This window comes from Camelus ferus, chromosome 7, assembly GCF_009834535.1.
Source record: "Camelus ferus isolate YT-003-E chromosome 7, BCGSAC_Cfer_1.0, whole genome shotgun sequence".
Taxonomy (NCBI): domain Eukaryota; kingdom Metazoa; phylum Chordata; class Mammalia; order Artiodactyla; family Camelidae; genus Camelus; species Camelus ferus.
In genome coordinates this window covers 73,835,242-73,862,295 of record NC_045702.1, presented here as the reverse complement: position 1 = coordinate 73,862,295, position 27,054 = coordinate 73,835,242, and the positions used below count along the sequence as shown (strand labels likewise).

Genomic DNA, 27,054 nt, shown 5'->3' with positions numbered 1-27,054 from the left:
GATTAACTTGAGAATTATTTTGTAAAGTACACTCCTTCCCCCAATCCCTTGGGGATTTTAATTTTAATTAAATATATTGACTAAATTAGGGGCAAATTGTAATTGTTACAGAATTATTTTTATATTTAAAAGTTGTATGTGTATATTTTTACCTGTTCTTTCACATCTCCATAAAATTTATTGATATTTAATACAGATTATGAGTTTTCTTGTATTTGTTTTATTTTGGAGTTTTTTTCCAGATTATTACTGGTAACTAAGGAAGCTTGTTTTTTTTCTACATGTACCTGATAATTGGGTATATAATTTTATAACAGTGAAAGGTTATCAATTATTTATAATCAGAAACAGATTGAATTACAGTAAGATACTTTGTAATGTTCAGGAAGTGATTTTTTTGTTGTGCTTCAAGCATTGTGTTTGTCTTTAAAATCTGAGATCTCCATTAGCAGAGCGTAACTGTTCAACTTAACACTTTTAGTACCTAGACGCTGTGATAGGTTGTGACAGAAGTAACCAATAATATGTAGTCCTTGCCTTCAAGTAGCTTAAACAGTCTAGCTGGGTACTACAAAAAGTAATTATAATATTTAGTGAAGTAAGTTAAATACCACAAGACAAATGGAAAGTAGTGGTGGTACTGGTGGGATTGGGGACAGGTAGATACTAAGAAAGGGAGAAGAGATGCAGGAGGGAGGAGGGGATATTTGAAAGAAACTTTGGAGGATAGTATGGTAGAATTTCAATAAAGAGATTAAGAAGTTGTAGGCAGAGAGAGCATTATATGAGGTGTAACATTTATGGGAACTACATAGGAGAACTGAGCTATGTGGTATCACAGATTCTAAGGCAGGAAATAATTTCAAGATGTTGATTCTCTTTATAGCTTTGACATTATTTATTGTAAGCATCTTTATTCTATTCCCTTCATCTGAGATTTTAAAGTATCGTTGTGTTTTATGAGACAGATTCTGTTTTAACATTTCTCTGAAGTCAGCGGATGTCTTATACATATATAACTTACCCCAACTTCTTTATTGATGATTTTGTAGGTCAGGAATTTAGCAGAATTGGCTAGGCGAGTCTTCTTCACATGGAGCTAACCAGGGTTGCTCAGTGGTGTTCCTTTGGTAGCTAGTCTTATCTGGTGAGTCCAAGATGACTTTACTCACATGCTTGTTGTTTCCTTGTCAGGGATGACAAGCTGGACCCCTCTCTGTCTTGTTGTCTCAAGGCCTTTTCGCGTGATCTCCTTCTCATCAGGATAGTAGAATTTCTTACATAGCAGCCCAGGACTCCAAGAGACCTGGGTAGAAGCAGCAAGGCTTCTTCTAACCTAGCTTTGGAAGTCTGAAACAGTTCCTCCCTGTACACTTATTAGGCCCTAATAATTAGTACTTGATATATTTGTTTTGTAAAATTTTATTTAGGGCATTTTCTACATTAAACTGTAATAGATAAAGCACCTATAAGAGAGCTATTTAGTGATTTTAGCTAAATATGTAACTTTTAAAAATTTAGAACCTTAATTGGTTGTATGAAAAAATATAATTAGGAGTATATTACAAGAGCATTTGCTCCCACATGTGTTGTTACATTGATCAGGAAGAACTATATGATTTACTGTTGCATTTTAGAGTATAATTTTAATTAAATAATATAACTGTATAATGTTGACTTAAGAGGTCTAGAATGTCCCAGGTTTTTTGTGTCATATTTTATATAATAGCTATAGTATAACATTTATTCACTACAGGGATTTAATTCTATAACCTAGATACCAAGTATAATGTCTCACTACTTCATATCTTGGTTTTACAAAATACTGAAAAAAGAAGAAGTAATTGTACTTCTGCTTTAAAGGCACATTTTTCCTGGTAAGTCAAGTGAAGAAAACCTGACCTGAAATTTTTCGTTGTGGCAGGAGAGGGAACCCAAACCACTTTTCCATGTCATGTCTGGCTTGGCTTTCATGTAGGTACATATGTATTTATTTTTGTTTTTCTATTACTCTTCTTTTGGTGTTTTGGGGACTACTGCTGCTATACTGTTTTGTCAAAATATGCTTGTTACTAGATGCTTTCTTAATAAAATTCTACTATTTGTATTTAATGATAATAGCTACATTTATCAAGTGCCTTAAATATACTGGGCATAGTATTGGAAATAATGTACATGTTGCCTTTAATTCTTTTTTTTTAATCCTTTTTTTTTCTTTTTGGTTGAAGGGGGTAATTAGGTTTACTTATTTATTTATTCTTAGAGGAGGTACTGGGAATTGAACCCAGGACCTCATGCTTGCTAGCATGCACTCTACCACTTGAGCTATACCCTCCCCCACTGCCTTTAATTCTTGGGGGAAAAAAAACCCCTAATATTATGTGCTGTTATCATTGACAGATGAGAATGCTGAGGCTCAACAAAGTTGTGTCAGTTGGTCAGTTGATGGTAGAGCTGAAATTTGAACCTAAATATGTCCAACTACAAAGCCTGAGCTATTTCCACTGTACAGAAGATCACCCCATCCAAAGTTCCATTTTCTGTGGTTTCAGTTACTTTTAGTCAACCACCACTTGAAAATATTAAATGGAAAATTTCAGAAATAAACAATTTGTAAGTTTTAAATTGTGTGTTGTTCTAAGTAGCATGATGAAATCTTGCACTATTCTGCTTCATCCCTCCCAGGTAATGAATCATGCCTTTGTCCAGCGTATCCACACACTGCATGAGCTACCCACCCATTAGTCACTTAGCAGCCATCTCAGTTATCAGGGCTACTGTTGCAGTATCACAGTGCTTGTGTTCAAGTCACCCTTGTTTTACTTATTAATGGCTCCAGAGCATAAGAGTAGTGATGCTGGCAATTTGAATATTCTCTTGCATTGCCTAATTTATAAATTAAACTTTATCATAGGTATGTATGTATGTATGTATGGGAAGAACATAGTGTATATAAGGTTCAGTACTATTTGTGATTACAGGCATCTGGTAGGGGTTTTGGAACACATCCCCCAAGGATAAGGGGAGATTACTGTATTACAATATATTTAAAGTTTCTGAGTTTCTCTAATAGGTTAGCCAAAGCAACCTGCTTATTCTTGAATAGTAACAGAGGTAAGAATTGTATAGTTTGAACTTCCTCTTAATATCTTAAGGTAGAAACATTTTTTGCATTACTGTATAAAACATAGGATATTGTTACTGTATGAGTCATTATACTAAATATTTCCCCTTTCTTAAAAAAAACAGAAACATGAAGTCAAGGAATACTAGAAAAAAAGGGGTCTTCAGAGATTGGTTAGTGTAGCCCCTGATGATACAAGTTCAAGCAGCAGAAGCCCAACAGCTCTCCCTTGTTCAGCGGTTCACAAGTACTTGTGTTCTCAGTTGGCTCATTCTGCACAAGTCTTTCAAATGTCAGGGTTCTTAACATGTATCAGTTTTTACAGTTACGTCCTGAAGGGCAGTTCCCCCTTTCAGCGGTTCCGTCAATATGGACGTGTAAACAACTCTGAAGGAAGAGGAGTCAACTGTTCTAACTACCATTTGCCTCATGCCTGTCAAATCTCAGCCATCCCTTAATTAAGAAGGAAGGGTTTTTTCCTTCCTTTCCTTCCAACTTTCTGTTGCTTGTTTACACATTATTTCTTCCCCTATCATATAATTATATCTACATATGTGCAGGTTATAAGTTAGGAACTATCTCTTATTTTGATTACCATAAAACATTTGTGGTTCAAATAATTCTCTTTATATTTATTGGTTTTCTTTCCTAATATGTGGTATAAGAGCTTTTAACTAGAAACTAGAGGGCCTGGTTACGAGTTGTTCTAGTCCTGCCACTTAATGTCTATTCCTGGGGAAATCTTTTTTTTTTTTTTTTAATTTTTAATTTTTATTTTTTATTTTTTTGAAAAAATCATTTAAATGCTCTCGGCCCCAACTTTTTCCTCTGTAAAATGAGAAGAGTAGAGAGTAGGTGAGACCTCTAAGTTGTTCCTATGAAAAATGAATTCTCTGGAAACTTTTCTGACAACTGCCCCACTCTGGCACTGTCTTATTCTTCTCTTGTTGTATATCCCCTATATTCTGTTTATTTCTAGAGTCGTATAAAAGAATTTATTTACTTATATTACATCATGATTTCTTTACTCTGTCCTCTACTTCTTTCTTTTGTGGATTCAAAAGCATTTACTGTCTGCTATACACTTGGCCTGTGGAGGGAATGCAAAGAGAAAAGCTGTTTATATTTCTTGCTTTTAGAGTGTTTAAAATTTAATTGGATAGATAATTAGCTGCAGTGTAAGCAAACTTGTATTGTTACTCACTTTGTTTCTTACTTTTTCTGCATATTGCCTTTTTTTTCCTCTGTGACTACTGACCCTTTAGATGCTTATCACTAGTGATTTGTTTCTATTTACTTTAGCCATTTTCTTCTTTTGCACTGTGGAGACTTCATTCATACTGAATATCATTTATGTGCAAAACACTATTCTGGGTTCTGTAGAAGTTAGCAAAGATGAGTAAGATATGATAACTACAAAAAGTTTATACTCCAGTGGAGCAGATGGAGCAGCTCTCTACAATCAATTCAAATCCTAAAAGAGAGAGGCATGATCATTTCTAGTCGTAGGGATCTAGGAGTGCTTAATGAAAGAAGCTGAATTTCAGCTAGATCTTGCAGGGTGTGTAGGATTTTGGTAGGCTGAGTTGGGATGGGCAAAGGCATTCTGGCTAAATGATATTAGCAGAAATATTGGAGTAAGGCATTTGAGTAATAGTGAATCAAACAATCTAGAGTCCTGTGTATATACACATGTGGTTGAGTGGTAGAAGAAATTATTAAAAGATAAGGTGAGTCTTGACTCTGAAGATTCTTGAATGGCATACTATGGGAATTTTCTTTCTTTTTTTTGGTGGGGTGAAGAGTGACATGATAAACTACTTTTAAGGAATATTTTTTGGTCACTGTATGCTTAGTGGATTGGTGTAAAGGAAAGAAACTCTAGGTAGGAAGATCACTTTCAGAAGGTAATGAGTTAATGATGGTGGTAGCTATGGGAAGGGAAAGGAAGATAGACATATTTTAATGGAGAAATAGACTGAACTGATCAGGTGACTTAATGTTAGGGGGTAATGGAAGAAGTAAGTATTATAAAGTCTTTTGAGAATTTTTTGAATTTCGATGTTGGAGGATATTGTGCCATAAACATAAAAAGAATTAAAGGGAGAGCTTGAACCTTATTTATATGAGAAGAGAATAATATTTTGTTAAATATTTCTTATGGAGATGAAGGCCTGGAGCTTGGTAGATGGGTTTGGTTATGAGATTAGTGTGGGGAAGGTTATAGTTTAAATTGTAGGATTTCATTTTTTGATGAAATATAGAGAAAGGAGAGAAGCATGCGTAGGACAGATCCTAGAGGAATGGGCAGGTTTTGGATGATAGATTGTGAGTTACTGAGTATATGATAGTGCCCATTTCACTGAAACTCAGGGAGAAATTTTGAGGAGAAGGTCAACAATTTCTGTTGCAGTAAGGATGGAGAAAAAAGGGCTGAGAAGACGTTGGATTCAGTGGTCTTGATTAGCTTTGTTGGGAAAGAGGTGTGCCAAGTGTCTTCTTTCCCCATTCACCGTATGTGCAGTCCTTTCTCATTTTACTGTATCCTTCATCTTTTGCTGTTTATGTTCTTAGTCATTTTTGTAATTTACTTTCCTTGCTGCCTCCCCACTTAAATTCTGTATCATTTCTTTTTCTCCTGCTTCCTGCTTGTTCTCAAATCTATTTCCAGCTATACTTATTCCTGGTTGGGGAAGGGTAATAGGGGAGATCAGTGTTGTTGCTCAGACAAGTGGGTTTCATGGATTACATTTATTGCAGTGCAAATTATGGCACACATACAAAGCAGGTGGAACTGTGATTACATGAAGCCTATTTGAAGTTTGTGCTACAAGAATGTATTGTGGCTGAAAGGTTTAGCTTGAGATTCTACCAACATTTCTTAAGAACCGCCAGTGTGGTATTTATGACACCTGTATTAAAAACAAACAAACAAACAAACAAACAAAAAACAAAAAACTAATGACCCTGTATGGAGATCCTTCTTTATACCAGAGTCTGTGGTTTAAGAAGCCAGTATTATATGGGATTTCTATCTTTTTCTCGAAAGCTATTAAATCTAACAAATTATGTATGTATGTATACATATTCAGAATACATATATAATTTTGTTATGTTTTCTCCTTTTCTTTTGTTTGTTTGTTTGTTTATTTATTTGGTGGGGGTAATTAGGTTTATTTATTTTTTTTGATGGAAGCCCTGGAGATAGAACCCAGGACCTCGTGCATGCTAAGCATGCACTCTACCACTGAACTGTACCCTCCCCCCGAATATATTTTTGTTTTTATTTCTTTTCTTTTCTTTTTTTTTTATTGCAGCACAATCTTGAGGTAGTGTGTGTAAAATGTGATAGAAATGGATTTGAATAGTTTTAATGAAGGGAGGACTTTGGAAACACTAAGATTATCTGTGTGTTTATTAGTTTATAGTATTTACTTCAGTGTTTTATTTTGGAGTGTTTTTTGTCTTAATGCTTTCTTCCTAATATTCCTTAAGTGATCCTAATTCTTTCTTAATGTTTGAAAATAATTATCAATTCTTTCAGGGAGGAGATTTACGCTAACAACTAACTTATAAAAGCAATACGTAAGTAGAAATCCTTTTCTATTGCAGAAATTTAAAATGATTATAGAAGTACATGAGATGAGAACCAAGAGCTCCCCTTGTTCCTTCCCCAGGAAGGAGAAAAACCTATTTAGGTGTTTGTGTCTGTCCTTCCAGAGCTTTTTCTGTGCATTTATCTACACACACAGAGAAAAGAATATGTAGTGTATTTTTTAAATAAAAATCTTTTTAATGTTTATATGTGTGTGTTTATTTTCATCCCTACATTATTATAATAACATTAATACTCATGGAGACTAGGGAGTTTTATTAAAATCAGATGAAAAACAATGAGTATGTTATTTAAGAACTGATTTCCAAAGTAGTACTTATAAGAATCAATTGATACCTTGTCAGTTGTAAGATTTTTTTAGTGCAGCACTATTGTTCATTTTTATCTTTTGCACGTAAGTGCTTAATAGAAATGTATTGGGTGAATGCAATACTTGTTACATTGATGCGTATGTGACATATACTGCTAAATCATAAATTGACCATATGTTTGAAAATCCCAATTATATTGTGTTAGAAATTATTTTAATCAACTTTGTTTTCTATACCTTTTTTTTTTTTTTTTTGCAAAGGGGTAATTAGGTTTATTTATTTATTTTTAGATGGGGTACTGGGGATTAAACCCAGGGCCTTGTGCATGCTAAGCATGCGCTATACCGCTTGAGCCATACCATCCCCCTCTTTTCTATATCATAACTTATACATATAAGGTGTATTTTTGGCCCATGTGTGTTTTTCCACATACATAATTTATAGTATGTTAAAAGTTGATGACTTACTCCTTCTGCTTTCCTCCCTTCTTAAATTTCTTTTGCCTCTTTAGATTCAGACTGTACCATGGGTCTGTTTGTATCTGTGTTCCCTCTGTCCCTTATCCCCCTTTATATTTTAAAATAAAATTTATCCTTATGTTAAGTTGGACTTTTCAAAACAGAAAAACATTAATTTCTTGTTCTTATGGTGGAATAATTCTTTGCTTTATTCTAAGAATTATGATGGAAAGGTGAGCTAGAAATTCTTTCCAAGCCTTAGGGTAAACCATGAAGTATAAAACTATACAAATTCTTGGTCACTAGAAGGAATAAAAACTAGGAATGGGAATTGTTAAAAGAACAACGTATTAGAGTAAACTTGATGCCAGGGAGTCGTTTTTTTTTGTAAAAGGACCTAGAAGTGGCTTTTGTAAATATGAATGCATTACAGTATGTTAGCAGCAGACTTGATGTTTTATAGACAGTGGTGTTCTGAATTCTTGTGGCCCAAAATGTTTCTTACGGCTCAGTTTTCTATATAGATAGAAATAGGTAATAATAGTCTACATTCATAAAGTATATCTTTATAAGATGTTTTTGTATGTGTTCCCTATTTAACCTTTACATAAACTCCATTTTACAGCTGAAACTGGAGATCTGAAAGTTTGTTATCAAGGTTGCAGAGTTTAAACTTGAACCTACATCTTTTGAGCTTGTAGGCGCACCACTTTCTCCTAGCTATGACATGTTTACCTGTAACATGTAAACATGTAACACAACATTTTTATATTATGTGTAACATGATTACAGAAAATTTAATGGAGGCTTTTAAAGTTGGATTTTAAAAAAGGGATATTCTCCGACAAGAAGCAAAAAATTCTAGAAAGGGTGAAGGTAAGTTGAAAGACTGAGACAGGTGTGTATGTTGGGGCAGCAGTAGTGCCACAAAAATGCTTTCCTACTGCGTATATATAGGCTGATGTGTTTTCACTTCCTTTGCTTTGAAGGTTTTGAGTGTAGGGTAGGAGGTAACTGCAGTTATGTTGTCAATTACTCTTATTGTCTTGGCTCTGCCATTGTTTTTGTTCCTATAGGTGTTTTTCATATAATAACTTCACACCTTCAACTTATTTTTACTAGAACTATTTGATATCATACTTGAAAGCATATTCCAAAACTCCTTTTCTTGTATTACAAAACTAATATGCTCCTATTGCAGAAACTTAGAAACCCGTTGCCACTTTAAAATAATGGCTTTTAATAATTTGCACTGTTAGCTTTCAGTCTGTTTTCTGAATGTGTGTCTATTAATTAAAAATTTTTAAAAATTGTGATATGTAGAGGGGTAGGTAGTATATATGAGCAATCTCTGTGCCTTCTGTTTAATTTTGCTGTGAACCTTAAACTGCTCTAAAAAAATCTGTATATAATCTATAAATAAATGTATTTATAAATGAAGTATAAAATTGGGTCCTACAACACTTTTAGGTTAATAAGATTAATAAGAATAATTGGGAAAAGAAATGTGGAGACATTTCAGATGACTGTTTTCTTCAGTTGTGGCTTTAAATGATATATAAATCATTTTAAAATGTGTGGTTACTTAGAGAAAAGTAACTTATGTGTCTAAGCTCCAGCTATTTGGACTAACATTTTCTGGCTGGATGACAGTCTATGCCATTTTAAGGACTTTAAAACATCAAAAAGAACTTTGAGAATAATCTGAAATGTAAGAACAGCTTCATGTATTCTAGAATTTTAAAGTAAGTTATACATGAGGACCTTATCTATCTTACTCACCTCTGTATTCTTAACCTTTTTCTTGTACTGAGCAATGCATAGTTAAGTCAGTGAATCCCTATTTTGGTTTGCTTGTCCATCAGTTTTGCTCTCATTTGCTCTAGAGTATTATCACTTTAAAAAAAGTATTTTGTCTGTTTGATAGGTGAAAATATTTTATTTGAATTTGTATTTTTAAGTTAATAACTAAGTTTTAAAAATGCCTTTTAAGTACATGGATTTAATTTTTTAAGAATTATCTATTCAAGTAGTTTAGAGAGTTGTTCAGTATGGTAGCCCCTAGTCTCATGTAGCTATTGAATAAAGTTGAGCTACCTTGAATTGAAATGTGGCATAAATGTAAAATACACACTGAATTTTGAAATCTTTTTATGTAAAAAAGAATGTAAAATATCTCTAATAATTTTTAAAATATTGGTTCCATGTTGAAATTATGTTTTAGGTATATTGGTTAAATATTGGTTAAATAGAATATATTATTAAAATTAATTTTACTTGTTTCCTTTTGTTTCTAATATGATTACTAGAAAATTTAAATTTACGTATATGGTAAGCATTATACATCTGTATATTTGACAGTGCTGATCTAGACAGTAATCTAATCATTTGCTGATTGAGACCTGAATTTGAGGTATTATTTAAATAAAGAAAATTAAGGAAGAATTTTAAGAAATTATGCAGTATGTATATGTGTTATGTGTTACATAATCTTGGGTGTTTCATTACAGGATATTTTGCAGCTTTTTGTCTACTTCCATCATAGCTTTGTAATCAATAGTAAGCTTTTTGAGGACAAGGACTACCTCAGTATTTTAAAATTCTCCTCTACATCTTGTATTTTGCTGGGTGCATAAGAGCTTGATTGAGCAAACAACAATTAATAGGACATCAAATAATTTTATAAATGCAGAGTTTGAATTTTTATACTGCAAATCAATGATTCTTAGACTTCCTGTACCCTTTATTTTAGTATCATAATATCACCAGCGAACTAGAGCAGTCATCTTTTTTAAAAGGCGCAAGGGTCAGGGAACTATCACCTCGTCTTATGTATACAAAGCTGTGGGTAGTCATTTAGTCCTTATAGTAACCTATGTGGAAGATACCAACCATCATTTTACATAGTAGGAAACAGTGATTTTTCCAGTGTTACGTTAACCAATCCAGATATGCCTGACTTCAAAACTCATATGTTTTGTGCTGTAGTTTACTCTCTCCATTGAAGTTAGCCAATTATTTTAAGTGATTTGAAATTAGTCTAGTATTGTGGTTGACATGAAGTAAGTGAAGGATGATCTTTAGAATGAAATGTGTAATGATGTATTTTGATAGCTTATGATGTATTTATTAAGTATTCTATGTTCAAATATGAAAGGAAATTTAGAAATACTTCCTAAAACCTTAGAGAAAGAGTTTGTTTCTCATTCCGATTTTCTTGATGTATTATAATTCTAGTAGTTGCACTGTAGTTCATGAACAAAAATGAAGTTGTAAAATAGTTTAAAATATTTCCTTTATTTTGTCTTTCAGATAAAATCAAGGACAAAATTAAAGAGAGAGATAAAGATAAGGAGAGAGATAAAAAGAAGCATAAAGTAGTGAATGAGATCAAGAAAGAAAATGGAGAAGTAAAGATTTTACTGAAAAGTAAGTTTATATTTAGTGATTTTAATTGTACTATATTATATTGTTCAGTATACTTACTGGCTTAGTGATTAAAGTAAGAAATGTTATTTGGTGCTGAATTTTGCTGAGAATAAACATTTATGGTCAGGATACAAAAAGTAAATATAATAGTGGGATTTTCTAATCTGTATAGTAATGTGTCTTTAGTATATTTATTTAGTGACTTATTAAAAAGTAGTAAAGGTAATTATTCAGTATATAATTCTGTTTTTGCATTACCAGACTTTATCCATATTTAGATATTCTAAAATAAAAGGCTAAAGCAGTTTTTAGCATGATGCGCCTGGTGGAGGAAGTGATCTTAAAAATATTTGATGATAATCACTGTATCATAGTCTGGGATTTAGAGGTAGTGTTTAACTCTGAGCTAAATAAGGTGTACTGTTTTACCGTATGTTTCTTGCATGCTTAAGAATATCCTCTTTTTGTTTCCTGCGTTTTCTCTGCTGTTATAGCTATTTTTAGTTGTTGTTTATACATAGAGTAGATAGTTAGGTAATAACACAAATTCTATCAATAAATCTGAACTTTTCCATAGAGAATTTGTGGTAAAAGGAGGGACAGTTTCAAATTCACTCAGATAGCAAGGTGTGAAGAAAGTAGTCATTTGGTTGCTAGACAGCTAGCAGATTCCTTAGCTGCCCCAAGTTAACAGTTTTTGTATCAGAACACATTGACTTTGATTAGTTTTATATTGAGTTTATGTATTAATAAGCTTTTATATCTACGTAAGACAAAAGGCCATAGCACTTCTTGTGTAATGAAATAACTGGTTAATTTATATTATTTAAGGTAGAGTATTAGATATTTTCATTTCATTTTTTGTCATGCTTCCAGATGTACTTTGGTGACACTTTATTTAAACTTTATTTTCTGCTTATTGAAACTTTATTTTCTATAAAATTCTTTTGACCTTGAAGAAACATGTCAGATCTTAAGTTGATGGCTGATTAATGCTCTTTGTTGTTTTGTTCTATTTCTTTTGCCAGTGTGCTTTATCTGTGTTGCCTAATTAGATTGTAAGCCTTTGAGGCAGGAATTGAATATAACCACACTAGTGCTGTGCAGCAGCAAATGATTTCATGCTTGAAATGTTTTCTTAACTTTGCCCTTTTGGTTTATTCAAGTTGTCGTTTTTTATTGGTTTAGTCAGATGGTCATTTTCTTATCTATTTGAATGTACACGGATGTAAATTCCTGTCACTTGGTTGAGAGTTAGACTCCTAACATACCATTAATGTGGAATATGTGAATCTAGAGATTACATATGTAAGAAAAAATTTTAATAGGCTAAAAAATGAGGATTTTCTAGGAATATGCAATAACAGCCTTGACTTTGAAGTAAATGAAAAACTTAGGAAGTATTCTGAGCTGACCTAAACTGAAACCTAGTGATTATAGAGGGGAAAAAAGAGATAGATTTGGAAATGAATTGATGACCTCTGGGATCACCATGGGAAAATGTATTTACTGCAAAATGGAGGTAAATAATAACTTAATTACTGCCTTACAGGGTTGTAAAGATTAAATGAGTAAAGTATGGGGCAAGTGCCAAGTACAGTGTCTGGCCCACAGATTTAGTAAGTGGATATGAAGCTTTCTTGTAAACATGTATGAAAGATTAACTTTTGTAATTCAAAAATTACAACAAAACTGTATCTCCCCTCCTCAGTGGGTATGGAGAATTAAATGAATAAAAGCATGGTTAATTTGGGAAATAGTGCCTGTCCTATTGTAAGCACTGAGTAAATGCTAGCTCTCGATATTATCCAGCAAGAACAATTTGTTCTGCTTGTGTGGCCATTTCCCAAGTGAGCCTATGATCAAGGAAAGGCATCCTTTGTTATTGGTGTCCTAACGTAATGAGAGAATCAATTTGGTAGGGGCAGTAGTATACTATTATTTATTATCCCTGTTTCCTTTATGGCTTTCAAGTTTTATTCTCTCCTTATAATTTTCTCCTTCTGATAATGCTAATGTTGGAAACTGGCACACAGTCATTGCTTGTTTAACAATGGCACTTGAATATCTAAAATAGTGCTAATAACTCTTCACACAATCTCAGTTCCTCCAGGTTTTCATGAAAAACTGTGTCAAGTATATAACTAGAGGTATATACACGATTATATCCATGCTAGAAGGTGTTTACTGCACAAATCTTGTAGCTATTTTTCATTGATAAAATAGAAATTTGCTTTATTAGAAACAGTTTGAAGGAACAAATAACTTTAAAGCATAAGCTTGTTTAGCTCATCCTTTTATATCTAATGACTACCAACTAATTTTTCTGGAAATACTTACAAGTTCCAGTCATTTTTACGTCAATTATTGATAAGTTGTAAGAACACAGATGTTATAAATGTAGTATTTTTGAGAGTAACTGTTATCATTATAGCATATGAAAGAAGTTTGTGGTGAGCAGGTGGAAAGGGGTTTAAAAGAAGCCAATGTTCAAGGTTATTGGTAGTGTACTAAAGATCACAAGGAGGTAATTAATGACAGAAAGAGTGAAAATATTGCTGTGTGAAAAAAGCAGAATTGTTCCACAAAGACCAAAGGTTGAAAATAGCTAAGCTAATTACTACTTTGTTTTACATTAGATATGAAATCAGATCCAATATTTCTGGGAAACCTTTATTTTTTCCTTTATTAACACTAAAAATATACTGAGGTTAATAGTGGAAATTAAATCCAGTGAATTTGTGATTTTTAAAGATTTTAAAAAATAATTTGCCATTAACAGCATATGTTGTTTTTGTATTTGTGTATGTGTTTTTTCCTTTCTCTGTGTGAGTGTTTCTTCTGGTTGTGTGTGTCTGCTTGTGTCTCTGTCTGATTGTGGCTTTCTGTGCATGCTTGTGTCTTCTGTATGTGTATATATCTGTCTGGCATCCACTGTTTGCATATGTCTGTGGATCTTTGGTGGGAAGGTCTCCCATCAACCGTACATTTTTATACTTTTTGAGGGTCTAAATTACTTGGAAAACAATTGTGTTCTTTCTGTATGGGTATTTACTAGGATCCTTTAAAAAAAAAAAACTACAGCTCTGATACATTAGACTCTGTTAGAAGAATTATAGATTGAGAGTAATGTGTACTCTAAATGCTCTGGTATAAAAGAAGAGCATTAATATTCAAAATGGTCTTTTTCCTTAAGTATTTAAAAATTTCCCACATATATCTATTGCATTTCATACATCATTCCAAGACAGAAAACCAGTGAGAGGTTATAAAAAACTTAAAAAATCTATCGAGTGAAGACTAGTGCCTTGATTTAGTTTAAATGTAAAGAATATATTTTACCTGTGTCCATTGAGGGTTCCCAAGACTGCCCCCAGATTGATGATTCACTAGGAGGACTCACAGGATTCAGCATGTATTTGTACACATAGCTACGATTTATTATAGTGAGGGATACACAGTAAAATCAGTAAAAGGAAAAAGCATATGCAGTGATATCTGGAGGAAGCCTGGCAAAGCTTCAAAGAGTCCTCTCCTAGTGGAGCCACACAGGATGCACTTAATTCTTCCAGCAGGGAATTGTGACAATATATGTGAAATATTGTCTACCAGGGAAGCTCATTAGAGACTTGATACTCTGGGTTTTTATTGGGGGTGGGTCACATAGGCACCCCTTGTCTAACATGTAACAAAATTCCAGACTCTTAGAAGAAAAAGAGGTGTTTAACGTAAACCATATTGTTTGCACAAGCAGTGGAAGTACAGTGAGCTCTTCTTATCACAGAGTGGTAGCAACCTTGTCAAAATACGAGTTCTCTGATTCCAGCCTTGCAAGCAGGGCTTTCTAAGGATAACCATTTCAGGGATGTTAACTCTTTTCTGTACAGTGCTTACTTTAGTATTTAATTACAGAGTAGTTTGTCATGGGAGTTTAATTCCTTGATGCTCAATATAAGAAGTTTAAAGGGCCTACGTTTAATTAATAACTAAACTGGAAATACATGTAAAATTGTACAAATAAATGGTTTGTCAAAATAAGCAGAATTTTATTTGAATGAAAATGTAAGCTTAATATCCTACCACATTTATGCTTAACACATTAAAAAGTTAAAATAGAAAATATCCAGTCATTAGAATACATGTGACTTTAAAATAAAATAGGTACAACAGTCTATTTCTTAGTCATAAGGATGGATGAAAATAGTAGTAGTATAATAGAAATGGAAAAATGCCAACGACTAAGAAATCTGTCAAGGGATTCTTAATCCTAAAGGACATGTTATACAGATATCCTTCTGTTTTTCTTACTGTATAGAAATGAATATATTGTTATAATGTTACACACACACACACACACACACTCAAATTCTATAGCTGTGCAGCTTCTGTGGATTAATCTTCTGTTCTTTGGAGTTCTCAATTTCTGAGCCCAGAGTCTTCTCTTTAGTTGCAGAAGCGCATTAATATATAAGCTTATTATGCCTCATGTCTTTTTTTTTTTATTCCTCTCTTTACATATACATGAGTATCATTTGTGCTTAGGCATAAGGAATGATTCTCACTTTGAAATCCCATATGGTACCTTCTTGGGTCTTCACTGGAAGCTTTGCAGACTCTAGTAGACCTAAAAGCCCATTTTAGATGAAAGAATAGTTTACCAAGGAGGAAATACGGTAAAAAGCTAAGAAATTGCTGTTTGTTGCCGTTAACACTGTGTAAGTATTTTTCTTCTTTTATAATTTATACACTTTGACACCTGTATGTGAGTTTTAAGAACTTAAAGTAAAAATGATATGTATAAATAAGAAACATCTGCAGGGCATTGTTCATACTGACCTTTGCTCAACTCTCTATGTCTGATTTTCTACATTTAAAATGTAAAGATTTTGCTTTGTGAAACATTCATTTTATTACTTCAGTAAATACTGATTGAGCATCTGCTACATGTCCGAATGGTACCATGCACTGTAAGGCATATCTTAGTCTTAAGCCTCTGTGTGTGTGTGTGTGTGTGTGTGTGCGCGCATGTCTGAGTATGCAGAGACAGAGAAAGACTGACTAAATTATGATTATCATTACTGTGTAAAACAAGTTCCAAATATAAACCTCATTCTGAGTAAACTCTACTTTTTTTTTTTATTATAAAACAGTTCCTAAAGCATAGGTTTTAAAGAAACTAAACTATGGAGTTTCAAAAAAATTTTTTCCCAACAGGTGGGAAGGAGAAACCAAAAACAAATGTTGAAGATTTACAAATTAAGAAGGTAAAGAAGAAAAAGAAAAAGAAACACAAAGAGAATGAAAAACGGAAGCGTCCAAAAATGTATAGCAAATCTATTCAAACCATCTGCTCAGGATTGCTGTCTGATGTTGAAGATCAAGAAGCCAAAGGCATCCTAAATGATAACATAAAGGATTACAGTGGGAAAAATTTGGATACCAAGAACTATGATTCCAAAATTCCAGAGAACAGTGAGTTTCCATTTGTCTCTTTAAAGGAGCCACGGGTTCAGAACAACCTCAGAAGGTTGGACACTTTGGAGTTCAAACAGCTCATTCATATTGAGCACCAGCCTAATGGAGGTGCATCAGTTATCCACGCCTACAGCAGTGAAATCTCCCACCTGTCTCCTGTGGAGATGGAGAGGTTTGCAGAAGAGTTTGTGGGTCTAGTGTTCAGTGAAAACGAAAACTCTGCAGCTTTCTATGTAATGGGTATTGTTCATGGGGCAGCTACTTATTTACCTGACTTTTTAGACTACTTTTCATTTAATTTTCCCAATTCACCAGTGAAAATGGAGATATTGGGGAAGAAGGATATAGAGACAACAACTATGTCCAATTTTCATGCTCAGGTAAGAGGTTTTTAGTTTTAGTTTTTTTTTTGAACTTTTAATTATATGTTTTAGACAAATTTCTGTCCTTTGTTTCTCATTTTGCTATAGGTTTGAAATAAAAAGGTAAGAATATAATGAAACCTCTTGGGAATATTAAGAATCAGTTACTTTCTTGATGTGAACACCAGAATTTAAATGTTAGTTTCTACTTATTAGTTTTTTCTTAAAGATACTTAATGAAATAATTAAGATTCTGTTGTCCTTTGTATCTTGGATTTATCTTGGAAATGAAATGAATGAAATGAGTCTAACCATGTATTTTTCCAGTTCATACAATAATTCTCTTACATGAGAATCACTTGAAAATGTCCTCTTGCTTTATGCAGTAGTGCCTCTAAAGTGCTTAGCATTGGATTCGCCACATAGTATGATGCTGAATAAATGTTGGCTATTAAATATATCGTGGTGCAAAGGAATCATCTGTTAAATGTGTGATTGTGTGAGAAAATTAGTATTAATCAGTGCAAATATGGAGCTGATTTCTATTTCCTACTCTTCTCTATGGTGTAGAATATACATTATTTTTGAAAGCAGAGGCAGAATTGAGTTTGCTGGCTCTTGGAAGTGAATGTGGGCCCATCTGATAGGCTGGTACATTCTCACCCACTCTCAGATCAGAGTCTACCTAAGCTGAAAGATCAGCCAGTTTTCACCTTTTTTGATGCTAAAGTTTCTGGTATTCTAAATAATAATTGGCATTATTCTAACTTGGAAAGAGGAAAAAAGTAAAGAAAATTTCAAAAGGGTCTTAGGGATTGTCTATCCCAACCTTTCTCAACTTAAGCAAATGAACATAGATAGGAGTAACTTAATGTTCTAAAGTTGTAGCAGGGCTGGGATTAGAACAAAATCTCTTTACTCTTCATCCAGGACTCTTTTCTCTATTCTGAGCATATTTCTTTTTTTGATATGTGTTCAAGTTACAGTCTCCACCTTAAATGATAACTTGGATGTCCAGTCACATTCACACACATATACCAACCCCCCACCCCCCCACACAGTATATTTGGTGTATATTCTGTAATACACTGTTGTCTGGAAAATATGCTAGAATTTAAAGTTTTAACGTGTGTGTGGTGGGGGGCACTTTTTTCCTAATGCAACATGTTTGAGAATTGGAATTTAAGTATTTTTTAGAGCTGAAAGGGAGCTATAGAGCATCTGTTACCAGCCCTGTGATTTTATAGAGTTTCAGCATAGTTAGTAACTTGTCTAAGATTACACCTGAGTTTAGTGGTAGAACCAGACTGGCATCTAGTACTGGTGTCTATTATTTATTAAGTACAGACTCTGCCAAGAACTGTTCTAAGCAGTTAATAGGTAATAACTCATTTAATCTTTATTACAACTTAATTTTAGCAATGAGGAAACAGACACAGTGAGAGAAAAAGTCACTTGCCCAAAGTCCTTTGCTACTGGGTCATTCCTTTGTCATTTATTACATGTCTGCTAAGTGCTAGGGTATATGGTAGGCCTCTTGACTTCCAATGTCATTTCTTTCCACTCTATCATAAATTTTCTTGCTGCCATACTATGCATCTTGTTTCAGTAATCTTTTAAATGTCGCAGTACTTAACATTTGCTTTTCAAATAGCTTTTAAGGTTAGGAATTATTAATTTTTTATTAAATGATGTTATTTTCATCTTCACTATGTAATATGTACCACATGAAACCCATGCTTTTGTTATTAAATAAAAGAAGATGCTGGGTCTTGTTAATCGTGACAGTGTATAACTAGGCTGTGAGCCTCAAGTCCTTGAAGAGCTACCTACTCTGATTGCCATTACCTGTTAAAGTTCTTGGATAAAACATAGTGCACGAAGGAAAACTCTAGGCAGATGCATCTTTTACAAGCTGTGGCTCTGGCCTCATACTTGTGTGATCTGTCAGCTACAAGGACTGCCTCTTCAGCTTTAGACTTAATGGCAGGAAGTTGCCTATGCAAGGTTCATGTGCCCTTATCCTAATATCCTCCAGATCCAGTCATTCCTGTGGTGTGGGGAGGAGTATCTAGTGAAAGCTTCCCTGAACTGCTCATTTGATTTTTTTCCCCAAACTGGATTCTTACTTGGCTTGGTTTTTTTAAGAGCTTAGGAGACTGAGGAAGTTGGTTTCTGCAGACTGGGAGGTAGCCTTGGGCTTGTCCTTATGAAACTGGCTTTATTAAACTGAATGTATCCAAAAAAGAGCAGTAGAAGAAAAGTATGCCTACTTATTATAGCTTAGTTTTATTTGTAACTTCTTAACTCTTCCTAGTAAAAGATCTGTCTCTTAACCTAATTTGTGGTACCCTTCCAGGAAATGATTTTTTTAACCATTTATAGATTTTTTTTTTAATTTGGGAAAATATTTTATAAAACAGATACTGATTTTACAAACTCTGTGTTTAGAGCTAAACCAGTGTATAACTTGAGGCTTTTCTCATCCTAAGTGTGAGAACCTTTCTTCCAGATTTAATTTGTAGAAATACTTTATAGTCAATATAGCGACTGGGTTTGTGTGGGTAGCTGGATAAAACTCTGATATGGCATGGTTGGAAAGGAAAGGTGTCTAGTCTTGGTTCTGCCATTTACCAGCTGTGATGCTGGATGGCTACTTAAGCTTTTTACATCTCAATTTCCTCACATACAAAACAGTAATAATAGTACTTAGTTCACAGGATTGTTGTTAGAAATGTTTCATGAAATGTAAAAGATTATGCAAAGAGAGTTGTTATACTGACTTAGTGCAGTGTTAAAACCGCTTGCCATTTTGTGGCTTCTGAGTGAAAACTGTGAAGAGTATATTAATTGATGTCAGGGAGTTTAGTGAGTACTGAAGATCAAAAATTACCACAAAGACTTTATCTACAGATAAGGAGTTGACTGAATTATGCTATATATACACAATGAATATTATTTTATAAAAAGGAATGGAATACTTAGATACGCTAGAGTGTGGATGAACCTTGAAACATTATGCTAAGTTAAAGAAGCTAGTCAAAAGGTCACATTATGTATGATTCCATTTTATATGAAGTATCCAGAATAGGTAAATCCATAGAAACAGACACAGAATGGTGGTTGCCAGGGGCTGACTCGGGGAAGGGGGAAATGGGAGTAACTGCTTAATGAGTATGGGGCTGGCTTTTTCTCCCCTCCCCTTCCCTCTCTCCCCCTCCCTTATTTTTAATTAAGATAGATGTTGTTAACATTGTGTTAGTTTTAGTGTACAACATATCAATGTATGTAATATTGTGAAATGATGACCACAGTAAGTTTAGTTAACATCACCACATATAGTTGCAGATTTTTCCCTTTTAATGAGGACTTTTAAGCCCTACTCTCTTAGCGACTTTCAAATACACAATATAGTATTAACTATAGACACCATGATGTACATTATATCCCATGACTTATTTGTTTGATAACTGGAAGTTTTCACCTTTTGACCCCCTTCACCCATTCCACCTACCTCCTTCCACACCCCCAGCCCCAACTCTGGCAAGCACCAATCTCTATGAGTTCCATTTTTGTTTTTGTTTTTTGTTTTTAGATTACATGTATAAGTGAGATCATATGGTATTTGTCTTTTTTCTTACTTATTTCACTTAGTATAACGTCCTCAGGGTCCATCCATGCTGTTGCAAATGGCAGGATTTCTTTTTTATGGCTGAATGATATTTCATTGAATGGAATGATAGCCATTCTTCCATTAATGGACACTTAAGTTGTTTTTATATCTTGGCTATTGTAGGTAATGCTATAATGAACATGGGAGTGCATTTTTTTTTTCGAGATGGTGAATTTGTTTTCTTTGAATAAATAATCAGAAGTGGAATTGTTGGATTGTATTTTTGTTTTTTTAATTTTTAAATATTACAAAAATAAAGTCTTAAAACTTTTTTAAAAATACTTTATCGAGGTATAATATGTACACAGAATGCACACATTATTAATGTATAGCTTGATGAATCTTTATAAAATTAACTTTCCCATGATTTAAAAAAGAATTTTGCTAGTCACCAGAGCCCTCCCCAAACCCCTCTTTATCGCTACTCTGCCCTGCCCTGCCATCACATACATACACAAACAGCCAGGTAACACTCACTCTCCTGACTTCAAATGCCATAGATAAATTTTGCCTGTTTTTGAAATTCCACATAATAGAATCGAACAGTATGTACACTGTTGTTTGTGGCTTCTTTCCTTCAGCATTATGCTTGAGAGATTCATTCATCTTGTTTGTAGCAATAGTTTATTTTCTCATTGCTGTATGGTATTGCATTGTATGAAAATACCACAGTTTATTTATTCTGTTTACTGTGGATGGACATTTAAGTTGTTTCTGATTTGGGGCTGTTACAACAGGGTTGCTATGAAGATATATGTACATTTGTTTTGATGAGCATTCATTAATCTTTTTATTTTCTCTCAATAGTATTTTTTTGGATTTCAGCCTACAGATATTGCACATCTTATGTTGGATTTATTCCTAGGTATTTGAGGACTTCATTTTGCTAATCACTCTTTTTGAGTGATTACTTGGAACTCTGAGTACCTCTTAGAGTATGACATTAGCACACATCATTGAGAAATTGAAAATATATTTTGTACCTCATTTCTCCCTTCCCCTTTATGGCATCATACATGCTTGTTAGTAGACTCATACAGTGAAGCTATATATTTTGGTGAGAATAGAATCAGTACCACTATCAGGGCTGCTGTATATGATGGCTTAAATTGTCACTGCAGCCGTTCACAGTGTTGTTAATGACAGCCCCCAGATTATGTGACCTGTGGCTCTGACTACTAGTGACTTGTGGGATCCAAACCAAGTTTATGCTGAGTTTGTGCATCCTCATGAGACTAGTTTTATTATTTTTCTAAAATAAATCAGAGCAATCAAAATAATTTGCCCTAAATTCTGTAGAAACTAAAAGATGACAGTATAGGTAAGATGTAGCTATTTCTTTGATCATTATAGTGGTAGTATTTATCTCTGCGATACTGGTGTGTAGTTTTTACAAAAACTCGTTTTTGCATCTGTTTAGCCTTTATCCTCGAAACATGTTAATTTGAGATTTTTTTGTGTGTATGTGTATATATGTGTATACACACACACACACAACACTGACAAAAGGGTCAGGCCTTCCTGTTCTTTGGTCTTTGGTTTTGGAATTCTTTTTACTCATATAATTCTGTTTTTTATCTTCATCTATATCCCTGCAGGTTGCCTGAAAAATTTGAAGACATGGTGGAATTATATATTGTTTTAATAGGTCATATAATTTTTATGATGTTGTGGCTCTGGGGTTAGTGGTATAATATCAATCAAGCTGTGTGATAAAGGACTATTTGAGAATAGAAATGGATTTTTGTAGAAAGTTTGTAACCTATCTATTTCAGGTATTCTGCTATAGTAGACAAACAAAAATTCTCAAAACTAAATGGCTTAAAGTTATTTCTCACAATTCATTGGACAGCCCTGTCAGTTTGACTTGGGGCTGGATGGCCTCATTCATATGTCTGGTGGTTTGTAGATCGCTTGGTCTTAGGAGACCTCACTTATATGTCTGATAGTTGGTGCAGTGTTAACTGGAGTGATGATCACATTTTTCTCATTATTTAACAGATTACCCTGGGCTCATACACATGGTGGTGGTTGCAGGGTTTCATAGAGCAGAAAGAGAGCAGTCATCAGTACACAAGCCTTTGGCCAGCATCCCATTGGCCAAATGAAGTCATGTGACCAAACCTAGATTCACTTTTTAGTAATAGGAATGACGCAGTCACATTGCTCAGAAGTGAGCATACACACTTGGGAAGAATTTTTGGCCATTTCCAATCTTCCACATCTATCTTAGTTTTTCTGCCATCTCTGTTTTCTTCAAATATCCATTTGGACATTTATTGTTCTCCTACATCTTTGATGGTAGGGAAACAGAAAAGCAAGTAAGACAAGAATTTTATCTGTCAAGGAATAAATGAGATTTTTGTCTTGTCAGGCAATATTTAATCAGCACGCACTTCAAACCCTGTAGTAAGTAAGAACTTGTGAGACTATGAAAACTGGGGCAGTGATCTTCTAATCACCTTCTTCCTTCCCGAAACTGTAACTCTTGCTTTTTATTTTAGCCTAGTTCTATATTGTTTGTATCAAATGACTGTGTCAAGGTGTTAACTCATGATTAATGGCAAATATTTTAATAGTGAAACAATTATTAAATCTGATCTGATCTGTTAGCCTTGCCTTTCTGCAGAATGAGGGGAGAAAACTAACATTTATTGAATTCATGCTGGGGTCATTCACTGTGCTAGGCCATTAAAGAAGATTGACCTGCCATCTTTGGACCATTGCCTGCCTTTGTACTAAATTTTCATGTTGACCAATTGTGCTTGTCACATTCTCCTTGAATGCTTATGAACTGATCTGTAAGAAATACTATGGCAGGTACCAGATGTTCTAATTGAGAAAGGAGCCTTTTTCTTTTATTTCACTAATTTAAAATGAATAATAATACTTTTATTCTTATTTCAGTTGAAGTTATAGATATTTTTGAAATAAAATGTTGATTAAATGTCATTCATTACCTGTTGTTTGAAAGTATGTCAGATATGATGGGGAATGGCTCCCCCTTGTGGCACAACTTATTTTTGTTAGATTTTTAGAATGCCTCAGTAGGAATGTGGTGAGCTGGTCTTATTTTTTAAAATAAGAGACTCCCTTCTTTCTTCTTCTCCTACTTCTCAAAACCCCACCAGAATTGAGGCCTTTTCTGCCCTTACCCCTCAATTTTTGGCTGTAATAACTATCCTGTTTTTGTATTTTCTTCGGAATGATGATGATGGTTACTAGCTAGAAACATCTCTAATATCTGTGTTTATTACGGATAACTATTAAAGTATTCTTTGAAATTTTTAATGCCTTGGGATGTTTATAGGTATACTAAAAGAAAACAGGTAAATAAGAAAAGCTAGTTTTGAAGTCAAAATAGTTTCTATAATGCTGAGTCAAATAAGTTTATTTACTGTGAGACTTCTCAAAAAGTTTTAATAGTCAGTGTGTGCAGTGAGCCTCCCAAAGAGGAAGAGTTCCCTAAACTTATTGGACTATATAGTCCAGTAAGAAAGTTTAAGGCACAAAACATTGACTTTATTTGTGTAAAGTGGAAATACTACCTCTCTAGTGTGACTGATTTTAAAAGTCGAATGATAGAATTCAAAACACTTGTAAATTTATGTTGTACAGTAGGAGGTGTTTGATTTCACTGAATAGCCATAAGGTCTCCTAAAAACTCATATGATCACTTACAGATCCAAAACTGAGGCGAAAAACTCGGAATCATCTAACAGAATTGATGTGTTATATCAATTCAGATAAATTCGCAAAATTTCAAATTGATATTTTTAGCTTTGTTAGTCTGCATTACATAAATGCATAGTGATGACTAACTTTTCTGTTAGATGTACTGTTAGTACATCTAAACTTCTAGAGCCTAAATTTTGTTGTAGAGTCAGATTTTAACTTTTTGCTCTCTCAGTATTGGAGATGCCGGGAACTTTGGGGAGACAGGAAAAGATAGGATCATGGGTACAAAATGGGGATACAGACCCCTAACTTTCTTTTTGTAACTTGGGGATTGGAGCAATGTTTTCTGGTCTGAGAAGTGAATTTCTGACAGATCATGAAAACTTAAGCTTGGAATTCTGGTAAATAAACTTACTAAGGAATTAATTAATATATCATTGTTATACTGTTTTACTGAGTATGCTAAAAAATATAGTTCTCTAATGTTTTAGATTATTCTGTTATGTTTTTGGAAAAATGTGGGTGGGGGCTTAGCTATTTGGATATATAATACTGTCTGTACCAGTTGTGGTTGTGAGGATTTGACTTGTGATGTGAATATATCTTATTTGAGTCTGTGTCGATGATGTGATGATGAAAGCTTATCCACCTGGGTTTGTTTGGAATACAGGACTTTGAGTTTTAAAACTGAGATAAACCCAGGCAAACTGAGACAATGTAATCTCCCTAAATTTAATGGCCACAAAGGCTAATCCAGAGAAAAGGATAATTAGGATTTTGCTTAAAGTTGGTTTATGAAAGGAAGTTGTTGTGCTTAAAAGGTACTCTTGTTTACTAGTGTTAGTATGTGAGGTTTCTTTGCAGGATTTAAATGTGTTTTTGAAAATTCAGGTACCAGTGATTCTTGAGGTGTAGGCTGTTTTATTTTGTTTGATATTTGAATGATACCCATTTACTCACACTGTACAGGTGGCTTTATATAATTACTGTTTTCTTCATCAATCTGAGGTAAATCTTTTCAGTCAATGAAATTAAAGCTCAAGGAATTTAAGTGAGTTCTGAAGGTTACATACCTGGTGGATGGATAGTCAGGGTAGATTTGGGACCAGAGACTCCTGGTACTCAATCTCTAATGGTTTTTCATGAGTTAATCATACAAATGTAAACTGGGTCCTATTTAATGTGCTTAGATCTAGAAGGGATGATCATTCCTGGTAGCCTTTTTGGACATACAAACCACTGGTGATGTTTAATGCTTTCAGAGGGTCACATTTTGAAAATTCTGACAAAAATTTCTGAACCATTTAGGAAAATGTAGATACAGGAACTTTTGAATATAATTTCAGTGGCATTGTAGGTCAAATAATGAACTCCTGCATCATAAGGACAAATTATAGTTAGTTGTCTAGAGTTACACTATTATCTCAACTGTGTTTTCATAAGCAGTGTGTAGGAATAGCTAGAGAAGGTAAAATAGCATGGTTTTGTGCAGGTGTTTTCTTTTTTTAATGCCTTATTTTTTTTTTTTACTGTTTGTAGAAGACTTTTTTGTTCTATTTTGCTTCACTTGATGTTCTAATGTTTTCTGACATAACATAATTTAGTGTTATGCAGTGATAGCAAGCATAATCTTATGTATAACTTAATTAAATCCATATCCTTCAGGTAAAAAGAACGTATTCTCACGGTACTTACAGAGCTGGCCCAATGCGACAAATCAGCTTGGTGGGAGCAGTTGATGAAGAAGTGGGAGATTACTTCCCTGAGTTCCTTGACATGTTGGAAGATTCACCATTTTTAAAAGTAAGAGAAAGCAATATCAAGCAGTCAACTGTGTTACTTTTATGCTGCAAGTGATACAAATCATGGGTATTTGAGAAACTAAAAGTTAATTCTTGTGTAGTATTTGTGCCTGTGACTTCTCAGGTACTAGTATAGTGGCAAAGCTAAGTGGTGGCCAGAAAATAGCACTTGCTTGTAGCTGCCACTTTGGAAAAATAGATTCCATCTGTTTATCAGCTTTTTACAAACTGAGTGCCAGAGAAGATTTGAGAAGTATAGGAAGGATGCCTACTAAATTGAAGTGTTTAGTACAAGGGAATGGCAGTTAGGGTTTGTGGAAAACTGGCCTGGGAAATTGTGTTTCTGTATTTTGGTCTTTGGGGTACCTAGCTGAGTTGGGTAAGCCATTTACACTTTCTGAACTTTAGTTTCCTCGTCCATAAAATAAGATATTTAAACTATGTAGCTCTAAGGCCCCGTTAAATTCTTTAACTGATTTTTAGCCAGATTCCTTTTTCTTTTTTCCAACAGTCTCTGCATTCCAGAAAATATATCTTTTTATGGGCTACTGGGGCTGTCTTATTAAGAAAAAAATCTCTGATCTATGTAGTTAGGTCGATTATTTACTCAGTAATTCAAAGCTCTAATCTCTAATATTAGTTTATCTCTAATATTTACCACATATTCTGTTGAGCATTTGTTTTTTCACTTCTGCTTGCTCAATTTTCTAATCTTTATGTGTGTGTATGTATATATATGTCTGTATACTGACACACACACACATACACACACACTTCATTTTTCTAACCTCATTTCAATCCCATTTCATTTCCGTTTTTATTCCTTTTAAACTTTTTGTTCCTTTCCTTTTCTTCCCAACTTAGTGACATGGAATTTGGTTGCATTTATTTTGAGTAGCATTTTAAAAAATACCGTTATTTAAACATTTGTTTCAGAATTTAATTTTAAAAGCAAATGAGCTAAATGCAATCTTTCTAGAGAAATTTAATTTGATACCCCCCGCTTTTGAAAAGGGAGTATGGGATAAATTTTTTTTTTTTAAACAGTTCTTTCAACATTCTATGGACACTGGTCCTCGGTCATTTCTCTCTCACTCTTTCTTTTAAAGTCCCTGCTTTTAGACTA

The 27,054-nt window shown here is 33.8% G+C and overlaps 1 protein-coding gene across 2 annotated transcripts in view; it reads left to right on the top strand.

The window, feature by feature from the left end:
* RSBN1L (round spermatid basic protein 1 like) overlaps positions 1 to 27,054 on the top strand; it is a 57,289-nt gene that overhangs the window by 13,229 nt on the left and 17,006 nt on the right. For both annotated transcript variants that reach the window (XM_032484160.1, XM_032484159.1), the window contains exons 2-4: positions 10,822 to 10,938; positions 16,153 to 16,793; positions 25,792 to 25,929. In XM_032484160.1, coding sequence (XP_032340051.1) covers positions 10,822 to 10,938; positions 16,153 to 16,793; positions 25,792 to 25,929 — 896 coding nt within the window. The remainder of the gene's footprint in view (positions 1 to 10,821; positions 10,939 to 16,152; positions 16,794 to 25,791; positions 25,930 to 27,054) is intronic.